The sequence below is a fragment of the Engraulis encrasicolus genome, chromosome 16 (assembly GCF_034702125.1).
Source record: "Engraulis encrasicolus isolate BLACKSEA-1 chromosome 16, IST_EnEncr_1.0, whole genome shotgun sequence".
Lineage (NCBI taxonomy): Eukaryota > Metazoa > Chordata > Actinopteri > Clupeiformes > Engraulidae > Engraulis > Engraulis encrasicolus.
Genome location: NC_085872.1, coordinates 51,402,275 through 51,429,774, shown reverse-complemented (window position 1 = coordinate 51,429,774; position 27,500 = coordinate 51,402,275). Strand labels below are relative to the sequence as shown.

Here is a 27,500-nt window from a genome sequence, read left to right as displayed (position 1 = left end):
AAGTCTCATCATCATCACTTTTCATATTTTTTTACATTTTCATTAGCATCACACACCCTTGTGAACATTTGAAGTGGTCTGAAACACAAAATGTATGTGCATTACCCAAGTTAGATGGAAAATACATGAAGGTGACATTTTGGGCAATAAAATCAGGAAATGACGTCATAATGATGTCATAATATCCAATAATGACATGAAACTGATGTCATTCATATATCTTTGGCTGAAGATCATCCCCTCCAAGTTTGGTGGTCATACGCCATTCAGTTCCTAAGTTATGAGGGGGGGGTCAAAAGAGCCCCCCCCCGGTCCCAGGAATGCCAAAAAAGCCCGGTCTGGATAGGGTTAAGTGTGTCCCGTAACGCCAGCATGAGAGAGATCGAATTTTAAATTTGGCGACGACATTGTGTTGCATGTAACATTTGGCATTTGATAATAACACGCGTGAGCCCTAAACAAGACCGCCAGTCGACGATGTTTTGTTTATTCTGCATTCATGCCAGGAACGGATATCCTCAGGATACAGACAGGCCTAATAGGTTGAAGACGGGTTTTTTATTATTACGCCTATTATTAGTGCTTGTGAACACTTGTGAACTATGACTCCTTCTTTGGAGGCTGGATAACCTGTCACACCACGACGTGTCACAAAAGGCTGTGCACTGCCTTTTTTTTTTAAAAAACACAGCAGTCGTATGATAAGTGTTTCCCAACCACTGTGCCGTGGCACACTAGTGCCGTGGGAAATTCTTTTTTTTTTTTTTTGCTTAGGCCTAATTTTTTTTGGCAAACGAATTAATTAATACTGCCCTACTAAGGCAAAAGACAGTAACTCACCAGAGTGTGAAACTGAGAAAAATGATGTTAAAGTTATCTTAAAATAAATTAATGTCACCACAATCTGGTTATAGCTACAAAGCTGTAATTTTCACAGTTTGTAGTGTATGCCTGCCTACATCTATTCATAAAAATAATTTTACAAATAGTTAACCTTTGACCCTTTTTTGGAAGTTACTGTGTTCTGCCTTAGCATTGCCCCCGGAATGACAATTAGTCATACTAAGGCAGAAGACAGTAACTTCCATTTTAAATCTGAATAATAAGCAACAAATACAACTTTCACATATAATTTAAGCAGTATACACACTATTAGAGTCATTATGACAAAATGTCATGTTTATTAACATATAAATTGTTAATAATAATAATAGGCTAATAATAATAATAAATGGTTTTTGTTGTGTTTATTTGTATTTCATACTACCTCAAATAGTAGTTACACACATTGCCTAGCAGGCTGATCATGTTTCATAATATAATAGTTTCATTTTATATTTTTTTTGATTATTTACATGACTGAAATTTAAAGAAGGAGTTTTAACTGTTAACAGATGAACAGTAACTGAAGTTACTGTGTTCTGCCTCAGTTTGGAACATCAGAGTTCCAGAATTCTGCAGGTCCAGAGCAGAAGGCAAAAAGCAGTAACTGAAGTTACTGTCTTCTGCCTTAGTTTACCCAAAGGATTTTCAGCTTGTTTTACTTTACACCTTTTTTTACCCTCAAAACAACTGATTTCAAACTCCATGTTTGTTCACATGATAAAACTGATGCTTATTATTGCAAATTTGACAAAAACTCATTTTTGAAAAATTTGAAGTTACTGCCTTTTGCCTTAGCAGGGCAGAATAGGCCTAATTACTTCTATTGTTAAGGCGGCTACAGAGTATAATTTGTTTTCATTATTTCATAATTTTTGTTGGTGGTAGGCCTATATAGGCTACTATAGGCTATAGGCTATTTTTAATTAGGCTATTTGAATGATTCAACCGACCGCCCGAATTTAATTAAAATATTTGGCTATAGGCTACTTTCGATTGTGTTAATTCGATTCGATTGTGTGTGCTCTTCTTAAAACCTGATTTTAATATGGCAACCAAGCATAGGCCCTACACATTGTGAGGGACTAAACAAGTGCGTCCAATGCGAATATTCCCTCTTGTGTTGTTGGGGGGAGAGAGAGAGAGAGAGAGAGAGAGAGAGAGAGAGCTCTTTTGTGTGCGTGTGGGGGTTTAATCACCCCCTCCCCCACAGACAAACATTCATACCGTCACACAGTTGAAGACTGTAGTCAGTTGACATCCAAGCGTCTGCCTGTGTTTGTGTGTCTGTTTGTGCTTCCGTGCTTGTCCATCCCCCAGTTTTAGTAGTAGTAGAAATACAGTCAGCAAATTGCATGTTTTATTTAGCATTGGGCATTTGATAGGGCATTTGATAATAACACAAGTGTGAGCCCTAAACAAGACCACCATGTGAATTTAAACTCGACTTTTTTCTGTCTTTCATTCACCATCTCCCAATCCAGTTTGCATAGGCCTACCTACAATTTGAACCGGTAAAGACAATTAAAACCGAGTCAATCAGACAGGAACACCATTGTAATTAAGTGTGTCCCGTAACGCCAGCATGAGAGAGATCGAATTTTAAATTTGGCGACGACATTCTGTTGCACGTAACATTGGGCATTTAATAATAACACACGCGTGAGCCCTAAACAAGACCGCCAGTCGACGGTGTTTTGTTTTTATTATTCTGCATTCATGTCAGGAACGGATATCCACAGGATACAGACTAGGCCTAATAGATTGAAGACGGGTTTTTTATTATTATTAGGCTATTATTAGTGCTTGTGAACACTTCTGAACTATGACTCCTTCTTCGGAGGCTGGATAACCTGTCACACCACGAGCTCTTTTGTGTGCGTGTGGGGGTTTAATCACCCCCTCCCAGACAAACATTCATAGCGTCACACAGTTGAAGACTGTAGTCAGTTGAAATTTATGTAAGCGCCCCTCCAAGCCGTGTGAGTTTAACAGTTTGCGGCCAAGAGGTTTTTTTTCACGAGCGCGCGCGCGCGCACACACACACACACACACACACACACACACACACACACACACACACACACACACACACACACGAGAGATGCAAGGCAGAGTATGGATATTGTTTCAAAAGTTTGAATGTTTATTTGTTGTGTTGTTACAAATAGCAATAAAAACATAGCCTAGATCAATAAAAAGGCGTTCAAAAAATCAAACTATGCCTAAAAATAAATCCTTACAAAGTATTTTAAGTGTCCAGGTGTAGGCCTAGCCTAGCCTACTTCAATGTCCTTACTCTACTGTAAATCCCATGGTGCAAAAAGTGCAGTTGGCTAGTGACTCAACAAGGATGGCAGCAACGCAGTCTGGTCTTGATTCAGAATTCACTCAGGACAAAGATGGCATTCAAAAAAATCTAAGTAGGCTATGCCTAAAAATAAATCCTTACAAAGTCTTTTAAGTGTCCAGTCACCTGGATAGGCCTACAGTCATCGACCAAATCATCGATCTAGGTGGTGAGCCCACTGGTAGGTGAAGGGAAACAGCGCACTACTGCACAAACAACAGGCCGAGTCGCAGGAGACACAGCGAAAGGGACGGAACGCAATTCTGGTTAAGCCGGGCAGAAAGGATGTTTTCTGCTGTCTTTATCTGCAGTGTAGCCTACATTAGGCAACTTGTAAAGGCTGCTGTGTAGGCATTGTCTACTAAAACTCTGTAGGCCTACTTGTAAAATAAATTTACACTCTTAGGCCTACTGAAATTTCAAGTTTAGCCTACGTTTATTTGTTTATACACAGAATTAAAAATCAATACAATAAAAACAATATGAGGTAATAAAAGAGTATGACGTGTGTGCATCCGTTTTTTTTGTTCAACATTGTCACATTTTGTTCAACATTGTCATAAGATGGTGTGGAGAACCAGGTAAAGACCACAAATGCCCAGACGCTAACCAGACATGGATACCAAATTATTTCTATTTATTTATTATATTTTTAGGCTTAAACATATGTTAGCCTACTAAATATTGAAAGAAGGAAAAGAAAAGACAGAAACGTCGAGGCTACTGGTCGTAGCCTATTACAGCAAATCGAACATGCGCTTTATGCACACATAGCAAATAGTAAAAGGAATTCAACTTCGGAGCGCAGTGGGTTTCGTGGGTCCGGGGGGATGGTGATGGCACGTTTGGTGTCTTTCCACCACCCCTGCACGGAGAGTGCATGGATGGAAAGCATATCCATAAAGCATCTGCATTCCTTCTGGAAGAATTAGGCTACAAAGAGCTGGTTACAATTTCAGTAGGCTATTATTTCCATAAAGGAATCGAATAATTGTCATAATAACAAATGTTGCGGTTTCAGTCAAATAGCTCATATTAAGTGGAGGACGAGTAATATTTCATAAGCATATTTTAGTTCATATATTATGTAATTCATTCTGCAAAAATGAGTATATTTTTCTCTCAAAAAATGACATTGGTTTCAATGAGGGCACTCTTGTTCTGGCAGGGACTCGCTTTTCGGCACGACAGTCACATTCAGGCTACCACAATAAGATGAGCACAAAAATGACTGAGTACGCGCCTTTCAATGGGCGGCTAAATATGCCTGTTGCATAGCGTAATTATTCACACATCACGTCAAGTCACAAATTAGTAGTCCCTTGCAGTTGACCTATGCCAAATTAACGTCCTCTCCTAGCCTATATGAATAGGCGGGTGTGTGTGTGTGTGTGTGAGTGAGTGAGAGAGAGAGAGAGAGAGAGAGAGAGAGAGAGAGAGAATCCCTGGCTGCGCAGACATTGTTTAGTTTAAAAATGTTTTGGCATAGGCATACTTTTTGGGCATAATTTAATGGCATAGGCCTACACTACACTCGGTGCATTGATTAGTCATAGCAAACAGCAAAAAATGCAGGTGGGGATGTGACATCTGACACGTGACATCTGTTCTGTTGGTTATGGCTACCAGAGTTCCGCATGTGTGCGCCTGTCCCACATAACCCGACAGTTGCTTACACTTAATTTGAGCACGAAAACAGCAATATCAATCGCTTGCTAATTTTTGCCAATGTGACAACATTAAATTCATTACGGAAGTGTAGGTTAGGTTATCGCCCCAGCTGTTGGCGATGTAAGATAAATAGCCAACGCTTAAACGCTCAAACGCGGCGCTGTAGGTTACTGCGGTGAGGTTTAGGCCCCCTATTGCACTCTCCGTAATTTTTACCAAACGAAAAAAGTATCCACATCCAGAAAACAAGTTTGAAGTTGCAATATTAGACGTTTCAAATCTTGCGATGCGAGAATCGGTATAGGGGCTTGTGGCTACACTCAATTTAGGTCTACACATAGAGCTTGCACATTAATGGCAATTCATCCGATCATCATTTAAAAAAAAAGAAAATTCATTAGGCTATTTATTCTTTTTATGACTCTTCCTACTTCCTGGAGGTGTTCTCACACAATTTAATTAGGCATGTCGTTATCCGCTGAATCGGTGCGTGCTGGTGAATATGAGCATATTAATATGCCGTCAAGATCGTCTAAAATATTCCATATGGTAATAAATGTTGCCAACACATTTGCGCTTCTTCACCACTCTGTGCTATGGTTATCTGATATGAACAAGAGAGAGAGAGAGAGAAAGAGAGAGAGAGTGTGTGTGTGTATGTGTATGTGTATGTGTATGTGTGCGCGCGCCCGTGTGTGTGTGCGCGTGAGTGAATGTGTATTGAGAGAGAAAGAGAGATAGAGAGATATCATATATATATATACAGTTTTTTTTAAATCCTTCTGGATTATGGGTTATTGGGTCATTGATCTCTCAATACAAACCTGAACATGCGCTACCAAGTACAGCAAGCGCTGTATAGCGAGCGCTCCCAAGTGCCACCCGGCGGTTGTTTGGGTACACTGCAGCTAGGCCCGGTACGTACCTCGGTAAAGGGTGTGCATTGTAGGGGGACCGACTGTAGCACACTAGGTCAAGAGGTCATTTCTCTAGTCCAACATCCATGTTTTATAATATGTTTCAAAAGGAGAAAAGGCTAGAAATTACTAACAGAAGATGATATTTCTACATCCCATTGAATCCCATTATAAGACGTTGCTGCATGAATCTCCGCCTCTGAGGTTCCGCTTTACTTCGTATTAAAGGTGCACTTAATAAACTTTAATAGTTTATTTCCAGAATTTGAGCAGGTCATTTATGGATTTTACTCCCAAATTTGCACTTATCATACATGAAAACACACACTCTCTCTATTCCTCCTCTATTTTTCTCTCTCTCTCTCTATTTCTCTTTCTCTCTCACTCCCTCTCTTTCTTTCTTTCTCTTTCTCTCTCTCTTTCTCTCTCCCTTCCTCTCTTTCTCTCTCCATCTCTCTTTCTCTCTCTCTCCCTCTCTCTCTCTCTCTCTCTCTCTCTCTCCCTCCCTCCATCTCTCTCTCTCTCTCTCTCGCTCTCCCTCTCTCCCTCTCTCTCCCTCCCTCCATCTCTCTCTCTCTCTCTCCTGATTGGTTCTCTCTCTCTCCCCATGTCAGGGTGGTACGGTGATTGGTTCTGCATCTCTCTCTGTCTCTCCCGATTGGTTCTGCAGTTCTGCATCTCTCTCTCTCTCTCCTGATTGGTTCTCTCTCGCTCCCCATGTCAGGGTGGCACGGTGATTGGCTCTCTCTCTCTCCCCATGTCAGGGTGGCACGGTGATTGGTTCTGCATCTCTCTCTCTCTCCTGATTGGTTCTCTCTCTCTCCCCATGTCAGGGTGGCACGGTGATTGGTTCTCTCTCTCTCTCCTGATTGGTTCTCAGGGGGGCACGGTGATTGGTTCTGCATCTCTCTCTCTCTCTCCTGATTGGTTCTCAGGGCGGCACGGTGATTGGTTCTGCGCGCTGCTCTGATTTCCGCCAGCGTGAAGGTCGTCTGAGGGCGGCGCTGCACCTGCTGAGTCGCGGCATCACCAACCTGTGTGTGATTGGTGGAGACGGCAGTCTGACCGGGGCCAACATGTTCCGAGAGGAGTGGGCGGGACTACTGAAGGAGCTCGTCCAGTCAGGTGAGGGACAGAAAGGGTGTTGAACTTTGACAGTTGGAGTTTTGAGACACATTACTTTCTGTAATACAGAACAATAATTTTCAACTGGAGACAATTTTTTGTCCCCTAGGAGAAATTCTTTCTCTACACTTTATCCCATTTGGAGTAGTGAATCACACTGAAGTATACACACTAGTCCGTAGCAGTGGGCTGCCTGCTGAGCGGCGCCCGGGGAGCTTTGGCAGTTGGAATTTTGAGATACATTACTTTCTGTAATACAGAACAATAAGAAAGAAAGAAAGAAAGAAAGAAAGAAAGAAAGAAAGAAAGAAAGAAAGAAAGAAAGAAAGAAAGAAAGAAAGAAAATACATTATGCAGTTAAAAACACACTCCAGCCAGAGGTCTAGAAAAAAAAACCAAATTTCATTCTAACCATTGCGCAAATGTCAGGTTTCCATCAGTGACAGAGCTCTTATATGACACCATACATGTTCAAAAGCATCAACATTCTTCATAGACTTATAAAAGTTGAACTCCATCTGTATTCTCACTTTAACTAACCTCACAAAAGTTGTCAATACATCATCATCACTGTCTTGCTCAATTTTGTTTTTCCTAGTGATGTAAATAGACATTTGACATTTTAGCATTGCCCAAGATGTAATTAATCAGTTGCGCTTTGGAGCTCTTCTTTTTACAATATTTAAACCCAAGTATAAACACTTGTTTTGAGAAGGGTTCCCCAAATCTCTGCAGGAGTCCCTCCAAAAAAACAAAGAACACAGCCTTAAACAATAAAAGAACATGTGAAACACAGTTTCTCTTTCCATGCAAAAAGGACAGTGTGCTGCTACTTCAGGATTTAGAAAAGATATGAAAGAGTTTGTGGCCACAATACCATGCAATACCCTCCATTGTAAGTCTCCCATTCTCTTAGTTAATGGCGGCTTGTACAAGGCTCTGGCTGGCTTGATATCCTCTTTCATCATTAATACATTACGCCATGGTGTATCTGTTCTTGCAATCAACCATTTTTTGTTCAGTACTTTAATACATATTTTGTACATGGCTTTACCACCAGTTGCAACCACACTCATAACAATCTTCTCTGTAATACAGAACAATAAGAAAGAAAGAAAGAAAGAAAGAAAGAAAGAAAGAAAGAAAGAAAGAAAGAAAGAAAGAAAGAAAGAAAGAAAGAAAATGTGACAATCAAGTGAAAGAGTGTTGAACTTTGGCAGTTGGAATTTTGAGAGGGCCGACATTCATTAGATTCTGGAATAGAGATCAATGGGAAGGAAAGAAAGAAAGAAAGAAAGAAAGAAAGAAAGAAAGAAATAAAGAAAGAAAAAAAGAAAGAAAGAAATAAAGAAAGAAAGAATGGAAAGCAGGAAGAAACAAAGAAACAAGCATCTATATTTCTGTCTGTCTGTCTGTCTGTCTGTCTGTCTGTCTGTCTGTCTGTCTGTCTATCTATCTATCTATCTATCTATCTATCTATCTATCTATCTATCTATCTATCTATCTATCTATCTATCTATCTATCTCTCTATCAGGTCATCTGGACCAAGCGACTGCTGATCGTTATTCTGACCTCCACATCGTTGGCATGGTCGGCTCGATCGATAACGACTTCTGTGGTACCGATATGACGATCGGAACGGACTCCGCTCTGCACCGCATCCTGGAAGTAGTGGACTCCATCACCACGACCGCAACCAGGTAACGATAATCACCACGACAATAATCACCATGACAATAATCACCACGACGATAATCACCACGACGATAATCACCACAACAATAATCACCATGACAACAATCACCACGAAAACAATCACCACGACAATAATCACCACAACTGCAACCAGGTAAAAATAATCTGAAATGCCAACTCCAACCAGGTAAAAATAATCTGAAATGCCAACTGCAGCCAGATGTATTGTGCTTTCAGGTAGTGTGTTTCATGAGGTGGTTATGGCTAACGGTACATTCACAAACAACTTTAGCGTGCGTGGGGACAAGGAGGGGGGCAGCACAAGCGAGAGAAGATTCACGGACTGATCAGTTATCCTTTTGAAATTGGGCAGCGTGCAGGCACATTTGATTCACGAGAGTCATTATTCCTTCCCAGACTTCGCATCCCATACTGTATATTCTAATAACAGACTTCACATCCCATACTGTATATTCTAATAACAGACTTGTGTGTGTGTGTGTGAGAGAAATAGAGTTTATTGCCAATGTCTTATTTAACCCTATCCAGACCGGGCTTTTTTGGCATACCTGGGACCGGGGGGAGGCTCTTTTGACCCCCCCCCCTCATAACTTGGGAACCGAATGGTGTATGACCATCAAACTTGGAAGGGATGATCTTCAGCCAAAGATCTATGAATGACATCAGTTTGGTGTCATTATTGGATATTATGACGTCATTATGACGTCATTTCCTGATTTGTTTACCCAAAATGTCACCTTAACCCTATCGCACCGGATGCATCATATATGTCTCATCAAATTCAAAGCCCTCTCCACGCTGACACACAAAAAAATCGATCTGAAAAACATCCTGCGTGTCATTTCCAAACGTCCTGCAGTACACGGAAACCGCCACAAGAGAGCAGCGGTCGACAACAAGTTGACCACAGCTCGGCGAAAAACAGGAAAATGGGGTAGAAGCGGTTTCCCTGACCGACGCTGAGATTTCGTCAAATTGCATAAGGTTTGTGTACAAATTTCCGAAATATAACTCTACATCCTTTAATTTGAACACCTGCTTTGTGCAATTAAGCAAGGAAGAGTTTATATTTTTACACCGTGTTGCAGAGAGATCGTGCTAAAACTGATGAGACATATAAGCACCATCCGGCGGTGGCAGGAAGTCAGCCATCAATGCATTTGCTCCATAGGGAAACTTACAAAGCATACCACGACGATCGTTTAACAAAACACACAAGTTGTTTTACTTCAAGACAAAGATATTGCCTTAAGAAACAGGTTTTACTTGCAATTTTGAAAATGCAATGCAAAATGTTGAAATTATGATCTCGTAAAAAATGCATTGAAGTGAATGGAGAAATGGTCCAATTGTAGTAATGGACCCATATATTCAAATTTACACATCAAAAATGAATAATGATCTATATTACACTCATAAATAGGTTGTTGAGCATTCGATCAGCTATGTTTTTACATAGATTTTAAAAAAATACCCAACCAGGCTGTGGGAAATGTAAAATATGGTCCTGCTAAAACAAGGATAGGCTTTAAAAAATGGCAGGATCTCACTAAATATTTAAAGATAATCCTCAAATTAAATTGTCTGACAACTTTTTTAAATTAAAAAAAAAGTTGTAAATGCATTAAAAGTCATTTTTCAATGGTCATGAAATTGGAATTTCCATTCATTAAAAGCCTGATGCATCATATATGATGCATTAAATATCTCAGCGACCTTAACAAAATTTTGAATTTTTTTTTACATTTCTTATAAGGGACCAATATTGAAGCAAATTCCAAAAAAATAGAATTTTCTCTCATTGCTTTCATGGTTCAGGTTTCACAGGGTTAATGTATTTTCCATCTAACTTGGGTAATGCATATCAATTTTGGCTATTATGTGCATCAGACCACTTCAAATGTTCACAAGGGTGTCTGATTCTAATGAAAATGTGAAAAAATATGAAAAGTGATGATGATGAGACTTAGATCAGTGATTTTTGGTCAGGTGTACCCGTCAGAAAACCGTTGCCATGGCAACAACAAAAATGATAGACCTAATCTTTTGGTATCACATTGTAGCCAACTTCATTTTAGGAAAAGTCAGAAAGTTTCGTAGTCATAGCTTTAGTCATTCAAGAGTTATACGACATCAAAGTTGGTGCGGGCACTTGGTGCGGGCGCTGTAATACATGGACAACATAATCACTAATTGTATCACTTTAGGAAGTATTAATAGTGCATTTATGCAGGTTTTGATAGTTTTGGTCATCAAAAACGATTTGCATAATGTAAGATAAAAGGCCTGTAAAGTCAAAAAGATTAATAAACAAAGTAATATTTCCATGGATATGAATACATATCAAGTTAGCTATGAGATGAAAAACAATATTTGATGAGAACTAGTGTTTTTAGGTATTTTATGGCTGAGTTCTGCTATCATGGGTCAAAAATGACCCGAACACCACAGGTGTATGCAGCTTTTGAACACAACACAAGGGTTAAATGTTTTTCGTTAAACTGCACGTTGGAGACTGGTCAAACGTAATTTCACCATTTCACCTGACAATAAACTAAATGTTTCTTCTTCCCTATTACATTACATTACATTACATTACATTGCATTACATTACATCCTAAATATGTTGAAATGGAGTTGCTGCTTCAAAAGGTACCAGATCTAAACTGATGTAATGTTGTAACAGTGGCACGTAAACATTTAATTAAATTCAGCTCAGCTCTTGCACGACTATGCCACCTAGGGTGGGGGAAGACAACCTAGGAGTGAAATTACCCCCAAAATTAGTAAACCAGGACAAAGGTTCGAAGCACTCCTAGGCAGGAGTCAAGTTCAAGTGTTTATTCTCTTTTCACAAATAGGATATGTACAGCACAATAAGATATCAATGTTGGCTGATCAGGCCAAAATCATGAGTCTCATGGATGCAAACAAGTACACTGAGGTTTCACATTCGACACAGGGTTCTCAGTCTATACACATACAGATCAATAAAATACACATCCAGGCCAGTGGAGTCAGGTGAATTCAAATGTGCAAATATGCAGTGGTGATGCAAAGGAACTAATACTAATACATTACAAAATACAATATGAATGAACTGTATTAAAGACAATATTGCACTGATCCCTATTAGACACCCACAGACGGGCCGTTATGTGGAGCAATATGGCCAATGGCCACAAACACACACCACGCATACACATGCACGGCACCTGTGCGAGAGAGGAGGGAGGCTACACTCAGTCATATGAAACTTCCCAGTACGAGGGAGACAGGGCAATGGTGTCACTCTTAAAGGGGGGGGGGCTAGGCTTAGACTAACCAATAGCAGCACGGTTGAAAGGGGATAGTTAAAGACTAGGGAAAAGGCCACACAAAAATAAGCACACACCATAAAAATAGGCACACACAATAAAAAGAAAACACACGTCTACTACTGCTACTACACACAGCAAAATAGTAATAGTCACCCAAGTGCACACAGCGATGGAAAAGTGAGGGAATCCACCACCTGAAGACCGGCGCGCTATGGCAACTCCGTACCTATCCAGGGAGGGGAGAAGAGAGAGACACTCAATAGCGAGAATGACACGTGCTAATGTATTACACAATTTGCATACACAGTGAGGACTAGATGCAACTTAACTTTCGTGTAGCAAGAGAGGAGAGAACTACACCGCCGTAGGTTGACTGAAGGGGGTGTACACTTGCCTCCGGTGTCGTGCCTAGATGATAACCACACACACGCACACAGACGCACAGAACACACACACACTCACAACACACACACAGGTAGTAACCAGACCTGCGCAATGCGCAGCGAGGAGGCTGGTGTCCCAAGAAATGGGCCAGAAAATAACAAACCAACAAAAATGAAAATAATTAAACCAAACGAAAGTCAGGTCACAGGAAAACTAAACAAATAAACAGTGGGCCCAAAGCAGGACGAGCAGGTGGAGCCAGTTCGGAACCGGCGCAGAGTGTGACGGCAACAAAACAGCAACCTCCGAGGAGTGTAGCTAGCAATCCCACCTGTAACAGATGGGTACCCATTACTCACTAGCCTAGAGGTAATTGGTGACAGCGACAATCAAGAGGAAGAAATGGATACTTACAGCGTCAGAGAGGCACCGCTAACCCGATCATAGATCCGTGTTTCGGAACAATCCGAGGGAAGTGAGGGTAGATTAATGAATAGGGTCATCATTACCATTGGAGCAACAACATCAACGTAGCATAGGCCAGCTTACCATCCACTGACTGCAGTCAGGTACACAGGGGCCAACCCCTTTGGCCACTCCAAAGCCGGCGTAAGCACCGCAAATCAGGCCTGCCACAGGGCACAGATGATGGGGCGACACGCCAACCAAAGAGAGGTACACACCAGTGCAGTATAGGCAGCACGAAGTGAAAGCCAGTTCACAGCAGAGTGCAGTTCCACACAAAAGTGGCTAGAAGTGGAATACAGTCACAGAATCAGGTCCGTAATTCAGACAATACGGCGATCGGACACATCATAAAGTATGAATGTAAAATGCCTACCTGAAGGTACCGAATCTACCGGATAATGATCACGGCTAGCAGCAGCTCACACGCCAGCCGGCGTCCTTTGCTCCCAAAACAACAGCTGAGCGGAAAGAGGCCCACGTCACCTTCCCAAAGCTAAATTTATCAACATAAGAGTCCCTACACTCACGGTTCAGCCAACCGCAGAAAGAGGCCAGGAACCAATCGGAATCAGTCAGATAGGGGGGGCACAACCCAATCTGTCACATAATGTTTTCCAAAAGGGTGCCTAAAGTCATATCACTGTATATATAAATATAATGATGTGAATAAAATGTTTCCTTTTGGTTTTCTAGTCACCAGAGAACTTTTGTTCTGGAGGTAATGGGACGACACTGCGGGTAAGTATGTGTGTGTGTTACTGAACTCTGTGTGTATATATGTTTGTGTGTGTGTGTGTGTGTGTGTGTGTGTGTGTGTATGTGTATATATGTTTGTGTGTGTGTGTGTGTGTGTGTGTGTGTGTGTGTGTGTGTGTGTGTGTGTGTGTGTGTGTGTGTGTGTGTGGGTGTGGGTGTGTGTGCGTTTTACATATGTAGCGCTGGCTAGCATGCTATAAATGTTATTAATGTGTTATTCATGTCATATCAGATAAGTAGCGTTGGCTAGCATGCTATAAATATGTTATTAATGTGTTATTCATGTCATATCAGATAAGCAGCGTTGGCTAGCATGCTATAAATATGTTATTAATGTGTTATTCATGTCATATGAGATAAGCAGCGCTGGTTGGCATACTATAAATATGTTATTAATGTGTTATTCATGTCATATCAGATAAGCAGCGCTGGTTGGCATACTATAAATATGTTATTAATGTGTTATTCATGTCATATCAGATAAGTAGCGCTGGTTAGCATGCTATAAATATGTTATCAATATGCTTCTCATGTCATATCAGATATTTAGCGCTGGTTAGTGCGCTAGCCTGCGGAGCCGACTGGGTGTTCATTCCCGAAATGCCGCCCAAGGACAACTGGGAGGAGAAGATGTGCAGCAAGCTGTCAGAGGTACAAGGCAGCCATTTGTAGTCTTTTCTCCCATTGAAACCCATTATGACAAAAAGCTGTTAAACTACAAACATGGCCTCTTCAATAAGACATTTGCAGCAAGCTGTCAGAAGTACAAGGCATCCATTTTGTGTAATCTACCAAGTAAAATAAAAAATAAAATAAAGGGCCCCCAAGTAGGGGTTCATTGCAAATGTTTCAGTCCTGAGACCTTCATCAGTGCAAACCATGGAGGTAGTATAAGAACTGGAGAGAGTGAATAAGTCCCACCTCCAGTCATTTCAATGGGAAATGATAGGCTAATAAATTCAGCCAAAATTGAACGAATTTTTGAGCTTCAAAGATGGAGTCGTTTCCGGCGCCAGTTTAGTCAGTCAATTACGTGCCACGTTAATGACTGACTTACGATTGACCAGAAATATATATGGAAGACGGCATTGGATGCATGGAGGTGCTCAACCACACACCTGTATAGGTAAGTGTGCCCAAAACTAAACTCGCGCACCCTCCAATCGCGTCCTCCCTCTTTGAGCAAAGATGCGGCGGAATTACGACGAGGAAGTGCCTTGCTAATCGGCGGAGCTAATCAGCCAAATCCTGACCCCCTGGTGCAAACCATATATACAGGTGGGACGCGTTTCTATAGTGTGCGTCTAACACTAGGCAGACCTGTCAATCAACTTGCGCACTGCAGGGTTGGCTGAAGTGTGCGCTCAAGGAGGTAAATGCAGCCATTTGTAGTCTTTTCTCCCATTGAAACGCAATATAACACAAAGTTATTGACCTGCAAAAATTGGCTCTTCAGATAGTCAATAATAGTCTTTTCTCCCATTGAAACCTGTTACAAGACGATGCTATGTAACTACAAATGGCCTCTTAGATGGTGTAGTGTGTAGTCTTTTCTCTCATTGAAACCCATCACAACACACAGCTATTGAACTACAAAACTGGACATATGCAGAAATCTGTTGGAGGTATAAGACACACACACACACACACATACACACACACACACACACACACACACACACACACACACACACACACACACACACACACACACACACACACACACACACACACACACACACACACACACACACACACACACACACACACACACACACACACACACACCGTGGCCAGCTATGAGGTAACCGAGATCCAGAAAAAGTTCCGGAAACATCAAGAATGTGTTCATTTGACTGTAGCTTGTAACAGTAATTGAAACATGAAGGTTGATTTTCCCCACTGTTCTATTTAATAAACTATTTCTGTTCGTGTGTGTTTGTGTGTTTGTATATGTGTGTTGTGTGTGTGTGTGTGTGTGTGTGTGTGGGGGGGGGGGGGGGGGTTGTTTTTACAGAACCGGGCGGGGAAAAAGCGGCTGAACATCATCATTGTAGCAGAAGGCGCCATCGACAGATCCAACAAGCCCATCTCTGCCGAATACGTCAAGAACGTACGGCCACCTGTAGTCTTTTATCCCATTAAAACCCATTATACGAGATGGCCATTGAGCTACAAAAATGGCCTCTTCAGATAAACTAGTATGAAGTCTATTCTCCAATTGAAACACATCAGAAGATGTGGCTATTGAACTACAAAAATGGTGTATTCATGTCGACTGGTGCGCAGTCTTTGGCGTCTTCAGTTAGCCATCTGTAGTCTCTCCTCCAATTAGAACTCATTATAACAAGTGACTATTGAACTACAAAAATGGAGGGATATTTACACTTGTTTGCGTGTTGCAGCTGGTTGTGAAGCGCCTGGGTTATGACACCCGCGTGACGATTCTGGGCCACGTTCAGCGCGGCGGGACACCATCAGCCTTCGACCGAATCCTGGTAACCACACTTAGTCTGTAGTCCTCTCTCCCATTGAAACCCATTATAAGAGGTGGCTATTGAACTACAAAAATGGCCTCTTCAGGTAGCCTAGCGTGTAGTCTTTTCTCCCATTGATACCCATTATAAGAGGTGGCTATTGAACTACAAAATGGCCTCTTCAGGTAGCCTAGTGTGTAGTCTTTTCCCCATTCAAACCCATTATAAGATGTGGCTATTGCACTACCTCTTCAGGTAGCCCAGTGTGCTCTCTTTCCTCCCATTGAACACCCTTTACAAAATACACCATGATATGTTATGTATCTTGACATTCGACCCATGGTTCGATGCAACCCAAAATGTTTACAATAAACATTTTAAATTGTTATTAATTTTGGATTTTGCATTACTGACATTAATTTTGTATTACAGTTTTCCTCAATTGGTTTTGTACATTTCTCACAACGAAATTATAATTCTCAAAAGTTTTTGTTCAATTGTAACTTCCTGGTGTTACCTGTGCACATTGTACAATAAGTTTCTCATTGTTTTCAGCATATAGCAAGTTCTTTCGTCCACCATGCCATAGTTGTGTACAATTCTCAGTTTTTTCATACGTTATCAATTGCTTTGGTCATGTCACTCAAAACGCTTTGTCACTGAATACATGAAACTATCTCACCCCCCAAAACATTTAGGCCCTAGATCGTTGTTAAAGTCTTGATATGCAAAATGAGAAAATGAGAAAACTGGCATGCAATACAACAATAGGCACTGTACTGCATTACATTACTTTATGCAATATAAAAATAGGCACTGTGCTGCATTACATTACGTCATGCCTCATGTGCACTTTAAAATTACGCTTCATGCAAAATTAAAATATTTCCCTAGAATTTCACAAGACAGTAAGTGCAATGTATACAGTATCAGTGTATTGTTTCAAATATGTTTAGCTGTACAGTTCTATATTGTTTTTCACATGAGCCTGCAAGAAATAAAAAGGGGTGGTAGGGGCACAGTTTGACACCTCAGCCAGAGTTGGCTATTTTTTATATTTTACAATGAGAAGGCCTGTCAATAAATAGGTCATACTCTAAATGCATATCTAGTACAATCTTATCTGATCAATGTCATATAAAGTTGAATTTACAACATTTCCCATCCAATCTAAATATCATTTCTCTTCAAAAAAATATCCTCAGAAGTGTACTAGTCAATTGACAACATGACAAATCAATTTGACTAACTTGTCCCTACGTTATGACACAATGACTTACCATTCTGATGGCACTGACACGTTCATTGACACAAAAGCTTGCTTTTGAAAGATGAACTAAGGATTTTGAGCAAGAGACTCAGTTTTGCAGGTCATGCACGGTGTTTTGCCATTTGTTAAAGCTGTTTTGAGAATGAACATTGTGTTTTGCAAATTGCAAGAGAGATTCGAGAAATGCTCCAAAGCAATTGAAAAAACTCAGTCACATTCAACAAACTAACAATACAACCTTTCTTGACATCAAAACACAACATCCAAAACACAAGTGACATAAGTAAGGGATATTCAGTCCAAATGAGGTTATCATATCATGTCTCATATCATGCTGTTGATCATAGAAGTGTGTGAGAGAGAGATATTGTGTGTTTGTGTGTGTCTTCTCGTGCGTGCGTGCATGCGTGCGTGCGTGCGTGCATGCGTGCGTGCATGCGTGCGTGCATGCGTGCGTGCATGCGTGCGTGCGTATGTGCGTGTGTGTCTGTCTGTCTGTCTGTCTGTCTGTCTGTCTGTCTATCTATCAATCTATATTTTTGTCTGTCTATCTATCTATCTATCTATCTATCTATCTATCTATCTATCTATCTATCTATCTATCTATCTATCTATCTATCTATCTATCTATCTATCTATCTATCTATCTATCTATCTATCTATCTATCTATCTATCAGGCTAGCCGTATGGGTGTGGAGGCGGTGCTAGCACTGCTAGAGGCTAATGCGTCGACCCCAGCATGCGTTGTGTCATTGTGCGGCAACCAGGCAATCCGTGTCCCCCTCATGGAGTGCGTTCAGATGGTAAGTGTGGTATTTTCTCCCATTGAAACCCATTATAAGAGATGGCTATTGAACTACAAAAATGGCCTATTCAGGTAGCCTAGTGTGTATTTTTTTTGTCTTTGAAACCAATTACAAGACATGGCTATTGAACTACAAAAATACCCTGAAATGCTGCCAAATGATACTAACAACCTTTTTAGCAATTGAAACCCATTATAAAATGTGGTTATTGAATTACAAAAATAGCCTTTTAGGTAGTCTAGTGTGTAGTCTTTTCTCCAATTGAAGGCTTTTGGTCTACCAATGGCCAAAAATGGTCGCCCACAATGATGCCGCCTGTGTAGTATTTTCCTCATTGAAACACATTATAAGACGTATAAAACAAAGGAGATACGCACTCCGCGCTTCTAAATTAACAATCCGGTGCAACCAGAGCAGGACCAAAACATGGGCAAAAAGGGAAAGAAATCTGGTGCCACACGGATGTCTATTTTCTGTAATTTCACCAAATCACTGGTGTGCCGTACTCAAAATACATTAGTCATTGAAAAAAGTGGATTAAAAGTTTAAAAAGAAAAAGTTACAAGCAACCATGAAATGGAAATTCATCAAGTACAAAACTCAACAAGTACAAAAATAGCAGGTATAACCATCATATATGTAAAACAAAAACATATGCTCAAAAATGTTTACAGCATTACAACAGCTGTATATATAACTTTTAATCCACTTTTTTAATGACTAATGTATTTTGAGTACGGCACACCAGTGATTTGGTTTGCGCTACAGGAAATACCCACGCCCCCTTACGCACACCTGCTGTGGATCTCCAATTTATTTGGGCGTTGGCAAACCATTTCTCTGGGGACTCTGATGAAGACGCATGTCGAAACGTTAGTCTCACTGCACTAAAAAGTAAATTACAGAAAATAGACATCCGTGTGGCACCAGATTTCTTTCCCTTTTTACATTATAAGACGTGCTTGTTGAACTACAAAAATGGCCTCTTCTGTTTGTGTGACAGACTCAGGAGGTCCAAAAGGCCATGGACGAGAAACGTTTTGATGACGCTGTGCGTCTCAGAGGCAGGTATGAAAACACACACACTAAACACACACAGACACACTAAACACACACACTTAACACACACACACACACACACACACACACACACACACACACACACACACACACACACACACACACACACACACACACACACACACACACACACACACAAACATATATACACACAGAGTTCAGTAACACACACACACATATACACACAGAGTTCAGTAACTGGACAACTGGACGATAGAAAGGGCATGAACATACAAATGTTTAAACACTAATGCTGTTTTGTTCATCGGGGTGTCGAGGGTCGATAAGCATCTCCATGAAATGAGTTTTCGGAACTTGGGATGTCTGGAAGACGCTATTGTAAGACGCATCGCATGGAGTCTACCTCCTTGGGTCTTATAGCGTTGCCCCCGACGGGAAAATGTTTCAAATCTTGGCAATTTAACTCCCTTAGCAATCGCCCAAACATTGATTCTTATTATCAAAACTACAGTAGCCGTGCATCTGTTTAGGCTTAAGCAACTTTTCCCATGACTGCAGAAACGCACAAAAGGGTTGTTGAACATGTTTCAAAATTAACTCTCAACGTCGGCTATTTTCTCTTTCTGGGGGACGTTTTAGTGCCGAAACTCAACTGAACTGGACGCACTGAACTACTACTGAGTTGCGCCAGGCTCTGCCTGCAGAGACAAACAGGTGCCTCTTCAGTTCAAGAAACCATCATATTAACCATTGCAAATTATATATAAAAATATAGGCCTATTTTTTAATGTCCATTCGTCCATGGCTTGTAAATTTCGTCTAGTCTTAGTGTTTTTGACGAAAATATTTTTTTTTTCGTCATATTTTTATTTTCTTCAAGCAATTTTTGTTCGTCATCGTCTCGTCATCGTCACGGGAAAAAAGGGCGTTGACGAATTATTTTCGTCATTGTCCTGGTTGATGAAATTAACACTCGTAGGCGGTCAATTTTGACAGTTAATACCATGAACGTAACCATGTTTCTAACAAAACCAGAGGGTTGATGTATTTACACACATTAACATTTGTTTGCACTTGTTCTTTTTTACTTGAAACCTTATTCTATGTATTCATATACTTTATTACATTTACATTAACTTTACTGTTTGTCCTTTGTAGTGTCATGTGTGCCGCTCCCTTGGTCAGGGACAATGTATTTAAAAAAATGATTTGATTCACTGGTTAAACGAGGCTTTAAAAAGAATGAAAAGTAAACTAATAACAGCTTCCAAATGGAAAATATACTCACACAAACAATTCTCTCTCTCTCTCTCTCTCTCCCTCCCCCTTCCTCTCTCCCTCTTTCTCTCTCTCTCCCCCTCCCCCTCTCTCTCCCTCTTTCTCGCTCTCTCTCTCTCTCCCTCCCTCTCCCTCTCTCTCTCCCTCTCTCTCTCTCTCTCTCTCTCTCTCTCTCTCTCATTTCAGGAGTTTCGAGAATAACCTAAACACCTACAAACTCCTCTCCTATCGCATGTCCGATGATGAAGTCACCCACGTAAGATGCTATTTGTAGTCTTTTCTCCAATTGAAACCCATTATGAGATGTGGCTATTAGGCACCCTCGTCTACATCTGCATTCTGAATGAAAATGTTTCATGATGGTTAGAAATTATGATTGAATTACTTTACTGACTGCTGTTGTTGCATAACGCATGACATAAATACAAAAGCATCACACCAAATCAGCATATCAGTGTAGATACACTGCAAATCAAACACTATTTGATAAACTGTACACACAGTTGTAAGATTAAATGTTTATTTTTTCAAATCGTTAACACAGATTTTGAAGAGTCTATGAATCAACAATGAAGATCCTAGAAAGATCATCCAGCAATAGTTTTGAGTGCCTCAGTTCTATATTTTCACCCGAGTATTCTTATTTTTGGAGTAAAAGTGAAAGAGTGACACAGAATGTCAGACACGGTCTGCAGAAGGAGGAGGACCGGTGTTCTGACAGGTTTTCCTACATTGTCATATTTTCCAACGTAATATTGTTTACAGTAAAGCACAAAACAGTAGCACCAAACAGGGTGTTAGATTTACAAGATGAAAGATATGAAAATAAAATCGCATGGTCATGGATACAAGTACTACCAAAAACCTAGGGTCACACTTCCAGGGTCACACTTCAATTTCTAAGACACACATACACAAATAACGACAATAAACACAGACTTGTAGTGTAAATTAAAAATTTAAGTACTGTATTTATCTGTTCTCTGCTAATATTGCACAGTCTTAGGATCAGCTGGTGTTGACGTTTCATGGTCTGCGCATGCCCAATAGGGGTTTGTAGGATTATCTGGCATGTAGGAGTATTTTACAGAACACCGGCTGCTGTTTGACCAAGAGGTCAAAAGTGTTTTCTTCTCTTTAGCGTGGCCTAATGGTAGAGTTCTGGTCTCCTTAGCGGGGCCTAATGGTAGAGTTCTGGTCTCCTTAGCGGGGCCTAATGCTAGAGCTCTGGTCTCCTTAGCGTGGCCTAATGGTAGAGTTCTGGTCTCCTTAGTGTGGCCTAATGGTAGAGGTCTGGTCTCCTTAGTGTGGCCTAATGGTAGAGTTCTGGTGGCCTAATGGTAGAGTTCTGGTCTCCTTAGCGTGGCCTAATGGTAGAGGTCTGGTCTCCTTAGCGTGGCCTAATGGTAGAGTTCTTCTCCTTAGTGTGGCCTAATGGTAGAGCACTGGTCTCCTTAGCGGGGCCTAATGTAATAATAATAATAATAATAATTGTATTTGTATAGCACTGTGTCATACAAGGCATGTAACTCAAAGTGCTTAACAAATGGGAAAAAAACATTGTTAGAGATGGATTTAAAAGGAGAGGTATAGAGGAGAGGCAGAAATAGCAGGAAGGCAGAGGAAGAAGAGATAGACAGAGATTGTAGAGTCATAAGGTCAACGTAGGTTAGGACCAGGATTCTTGGATGCGTAAGGTCCATAGTGGCTGGACCTATCATAAGTCATAGATAGTCACACAGAGATTGGGCGCTCAGGTGCGGCCCCTGGTGGCATCAGGGGTGAGGAAAAACTCCCTTTCGCTTGAATCATAGTTTGTAAGGGGGAAAAAAAGCTCAGTGAGGTCTGAGGAAAAAAAAACCCCTATAGTCAGGAAGAAACCTCAGGCAGAGACCAGCGGCCACCTAGGGGAGCCCCCTGCCAGGGCTGGTTGTGAGTAGTAAGGGCGCTGCGGCAGCTGGGACACTATGACGCCTTGGCAGCTAGGAGTTGGCAAGGATGAAGAGGTGGGTCTTCAGCTGCTTCTTGAAGGAGTCGACGGAGCTGGCTGATCGGATCTCAATGGGGAGGGCGTTCCATCTCTTGGGCGCATAGCCTGCAAACGCGGCGTCGCCGATCTTCTTTTGCGGGGGGGGGTGGGGGTCCTTAGCAGCTTGGCATCAGTGGACCTGAGAGCTCGAGCAGGGGCATAAAAAGAGAGCATGTCAGAGATATAACTAGGGGCAAGTCCATTTAATGCTTTAAATACTGTGAGCAGAATCTTAAAGTCGATTCTGTATGAGACAGGTAACCAGTGCAGGTCTGCCAAGACAGGAGAGATGTGCTCTCTCATTCTGGTTCTTGTTAGGATTCTTGCCGCAGAATTTTGAATGAGTTGCAATTTGTCAATTAATTTTTTGGGGAGACCAGAGAAGAGAGCATTGCAGTAGTCTAGCCTACTGGTGACAAAGGCATGAATACGTTTCTCAGCGTCTTGTCGGGGGGCCAAGCCGCGCACTTTGTTGACATTTCTAAGATGGAAAAAAACAGATTTTGTTATCTTGTTGATGTGAGGCTCAAAGCTCAAATCCGAGTCTATGACCACACCTAGGCTAGTAACCTTATCTTTAATGTGCATGCTTAGGTCACCTAGGCTTGAGTGGAGTTTTGCACGTTTTTTCTTAGGCCCAATGAGCAACACTTCAGTTTTATCCTCATTTAATTTTAGGAAGTTACTGTTCATCCAATCTGTGATGGCAGACATGCATTTAGTCAAGGCATGAATGGCAGTGGTTTGGCTAGGCTCGACAGAGATATATAGTTGAGTGTCATCGGCATAGCTATGAAAATCAACATTGTGCTCTCTGATGATGGAGCCAAGGGGCAACATATAGAGAGGGCCCAAGCAACTACCCTGAGAAACTCCAAAAGGCACATCATACTTGTTGGAGATGTGTTCTCCGATGGTGACAAAAAACTGCCTTCCTGTAATATATGTTTTGAACCACTCTAAGACGTGGCCGGACAGTCCTACCCAAGATTCAAGGCGGTCAATTAGTATGTTATGGTCTATCGTGTCAAAGGCTGCACTGAGGTCGAGGAGGATAAGTGCTGAAACTTTGTTAGCGGCAGTGCTGAGCCTAATCACTTATATTTTGGTTAGTGCTGTTTCGGTGCTATGGTTGGCTCTAAAGCCTGATTGGAATTTTTCCAAGATATCATTCCCAGCCAGATGTTGATTAAGCTGTTTAAATACAACTTTTTCTAGTACCTTGCTTATAAAGGGGAGGTTTGATATAGGTCTGTAGTTGTTTAAAGAATTCTGATCTAAATTTGTATTTTTTAGGAGTGGCTTTACCATGGCTGTTTTGAATGAGCTTGGAAAAATGCCTGTAAGCATAGAGGTGTTAACAATTTGCAGTAAAGGTGCTGCTAAGCAACCAAGTATGTTTTTTAGCAGATATGTGGGGATCGCGTCAAGGCTGCAGGTAGACTGCTTACTTTCCCTGACTATTTTACAGAGGTCGTCCTCTGTAATTGGACAAAAATTTTGGAAGCTCTCAGGTCTCCTAGGGGGGTTTAACCCTCCCCTCGGTGTATCGCCTGAGTGGGCGACAGAGGTTGCTGCGTTTCCACCTTGGATGCCTTCTCTAATGTCTGCAATCTTTTTATTAAAAAATCTAGCAAATTCCTCGCACTTGGCATGTGATGCTGCATTTAGGTTGTTATTGCTATGTGTTGGATTAAGCAGGTGGTCAATAGTGGAAAAAAGAACTTTCGCATTATGCTTGTTGTCTGTTATGATTTTGGAAAAATATGCTTTTCTCTCTGAGCGTACCGCATTATTGTAGGAGGAGATCTCATCCCTAAGGGATTGTCTATGGACTTCTAATTTAGTTTTCCTCCAAAGACACTCGGTTACTCTGCATTTTCTTTTTAAGGCTCTAAGTGAGTCATTCATCCAAGGTGAATACCTAGCTCTGGTTCTTGTCGTCGTTCTAATTGGAGCTATGTTATCTAGAATTCCTCTTAAGTTGTTGTTGAAGCTATCAACCATTTCATCAGGTGTGCAGTGACCATTTAGTAGGTCACCTGATTTGATGAGGTCTGAAATCTTAAGCTCAGCAGAGGCATTAATGCGTCGTCTGTGAATGACATTGTTGGGTGTGCTAATTTGTGTTGAAATGTCAAAATCAAAAAACACACAGTGGTGGTCGGAGAGGCCGACGTCCGTGACCGATATATTGTTGATATCAAGCGCATGTGAAATAACAAGGTCAAGTGTGTTGCCTTTCCGATGGGTAGGCTGTTCTGTAACATTCTGGACGAGACCGAATCCATTTAATGTGTCTAAAAAAGACTTGGCTATTGCGTCATCAGATTTATTTACGTGGATATTAAAGTCGCCGGCAATTATTGCTTTATCATAGTTAGTAAGTACGTCGGACATGAAGGTGGAGAAATCAGACAGGAATGCCGAAGAGAATTTCGGTGGGCGGTACAGAACAATAATAATCAGTTTGAGGTTTGCTTGGACCCTCATTGCCATGTATTCAAATGAAGAGAAAGAGCCCAGATTCGTCTTAGTACAATTAAATTTGTTGGAGAAAAGTATGGCTACACCTCCGCCTCGTTTATTTGGTCTCGGGACGTGAAGGAGTTTGTAATCGGAAGGGCAAGCCTCAATAAAAGTAGAGCTCTGGTCTCCTTAGCGTGGCCTAATGGTAGAATTCTGGGGCCTCATTTATCATCGGGTCGTAGAATGTCTTCTAAATTGTGTCTTACGAGTGAAATTTAGAATGTTCGCAAGTACAGAAAAATCGGGATTTATCAAACGTGCGTTGGCTGCTCCTACGCACACGTCTGCATGATGAATCCCACACCTTCCAAATCACTGTGCACGCGCGCATTCTGGGTAATTTGCATCCCGAAACGCCTCCAAATAACCATACAGTATATGGCATTAAAATATATTCAAATGCAATGTTCATTCGAAGGCGCACAACCCTGTTTGGACACACATGAACACACGTGCCAGTCGAAGCGCTGGCGGGAAGTGCGGATATAGAAACATTTCCGCGGCAGAAGTGGAGGTGCTTTCGACAGGAGCAGTGTTTCAAAATAAGTAAAAGAAGGAGACACACATGGACGAAACCACTGTAAAATAGCACACTGTCATACTCCATTGTCATTCAAAGCAAACCGTACCTTGCATGGTCAATATTATTTGCAATTTCGTGTTTCTTCCACTTGCACGCATGGTCTGAGGTGTGCGTAGATTTAGGCACATTTCTACGTTCAAGTACATGTTCATAAATCCCACACTTTGCTCAGGAATGATCGCACGCACGCTTTACGCACAGATCTGTGCCTAAGAACGCTTGATAAATGAGGCCCCTGGTCTCCTTAGCGTGGCCTAATGGTAGAGTTCTGGGGCCTCATTTATCATCAGTTCGTAGAATGTCTTCTAAATTGTGTCTTACGAGTGAAATTTAGAATGTTCGCAAGTACAGAAAAATCGGGATTTATCAAACGTGCGTTGGCTGCTCCTACGCACACGTCTGCATGATAAATCCCACACCTTCCAAATCACTGTGCACGCGCACATTCGGGGTAATTTGCATCCCGAAACGCCTCCAAGTAACCATATATGGTATTAAAATATATTCAAATGCCATGTTAATTCGAAAGCGCCACCCTGTTTGGACACACATGAACACACGCGGACACACGCACCAGTCGAAGCGCTGGCGGGAAGTGCGGAGACAGAAACATTTCCGCAGCAGAAGTGGAGGTGCTTTCGACAGGAGGACAGTATTTCAAAATAAGTAAAAGAAAGAGACACACATGGATGAAAACACTGTAAAATAGCACACTGTCATACTCCATTGTCATTCAAAGCAAACTGTACCTTGCACGGTCAATATTATTTGCAATTTCGTGTTTCTTCCACTTGCACGCATGGTCTGAGGTGTGCGTAGATTTAGGCACATTTCTACATTCAAGTACATGTTCATAAATCCCACACTTTGCTCAGGAATGATCGCACGCACGCTTTACGCACAGATCTGTGCCTAAGAACGCTTGATAAATGAGGCCCCTGGTCTCCTTAGCGTGGCCTAATGGTAGAGGTCTGGAGTCCGTTTCTCGATTCTTGCCTTTGCTAACCGTCTTAAGTCGGTCTTGAGTTGGTCGTAAGTTGCTCTTGAGTTGGTCTTAAGTTGGTCTTAAGTTGGTCTTCAGTTGGTCTTTAGACGCAAGACCAACTTAAGAATAACTTAAGAACAACTTAAGAACAACTTAAGACCAACTCAAGACCTTGGTTACAACGTTGGTCTTAAGAACGAACAAAATGGCTAAAGTCGTTAGCAAAGGCACTGTCGAGAAACGACCCCCTGGTCTCCTTAGTGTGGCCTAATGGTAGAGGTCTGGGCCACTACGCCAGAGACCTGGGTTCGATTCCTGCCCTGGTCCTTAGTAAACTCTTCCCTGATTGGCTCTCCTAACTCATTCCTTGCCTGGTCACCCTGATTGGCTCTCCCAACCTATTCCTAGATGGTAGCTAGTTTTCTGATTCTCTCTCCCAACTCATTCCTAGTTGGTAGCTAGTTTTCTGATTATCTCTCCCAACTCATTCCTGACCCCTCTGCCACTGTCCTCTCACCAATAAAGGACTAATAAAGTACTAAAAATTTATTGAAAAAAATTCCAAACCACATTTCAGGAGAGAAATTTTCTAAAATGTATTCTAGAAGCAAAAGAATCCAAATCGAGTACTAGATCAAGTCTCATTTTCTTTTCTTTTTTTGTTCATACTGTAACAATACTTGACATTTTTCTAAAACTAAAGGTAATGTAAAGAATAAGGGGAAAATATCTCGTGTGTGCTGGTTGTGCTGAATGAATACTTGTGTGTGTGTGTGTGTGTGTGCGCGTGTGCGTGTGCGTGTGCGTGTGCGTTTATGTGTTTGTGTGTGTGTGCGTGTGCGTGTGCGTGTGCGTTTATGTGTGTGTGTGTGTGTGTGTGCGTGTGCGCGTGCGTGTGCGTGTGCGTGTGC

General features: G+C 41.5%; 1 protein-coding gene across 1 annotated transcript in view; it reads left to right on the top strand.

Annotated features, from left to right (window-relative positions):
- The window catches only part of LOC134466157 (ATP-dependent 6-phosphofructokinase, platelet type-like), a 57,185-nt gene that overhangs the window by 11,122 nt on the left and 18,563 nt on the right, over window positions 1-27,500 (top strand). The window contains exons 4-12 of the mRNA XM_063220052.1: window positions 6,756-6,945; window positions 8,481-8,646; window positions 13,528-13,572; window positions 14,133-14,241; window positions 15,608-15,703; window positions 15,996-16,088; window positions 18,016-18,141; window positions 19,148-19,212; window positions 20,650-20,719. Coding sequence (XP_063076122.1) covers window positions 6,756-6,945; window positions 8,481-8,646; window positions 13,528-13,572; window positions 14,133-14,241; window positions 15,608-15,703; window positions 15,996-16,088; window positions 18,016-18,141; window positions 19,148-19,212; window positions 20,650-20,719 — 960 coding nt within the window. The remainder of the gene's footprint in view (window positions 1-6,755; window positions 6,946-8,480; window positions 8,647-13,527; window positions 13,573-14,132; window positions 14,242-15,607; window positions 15,704-15,995; window positions 16,089-18,015; window positions 18,142-19,147; window positions 19,213-20,649; window positions 20,720-27,500) is intronic.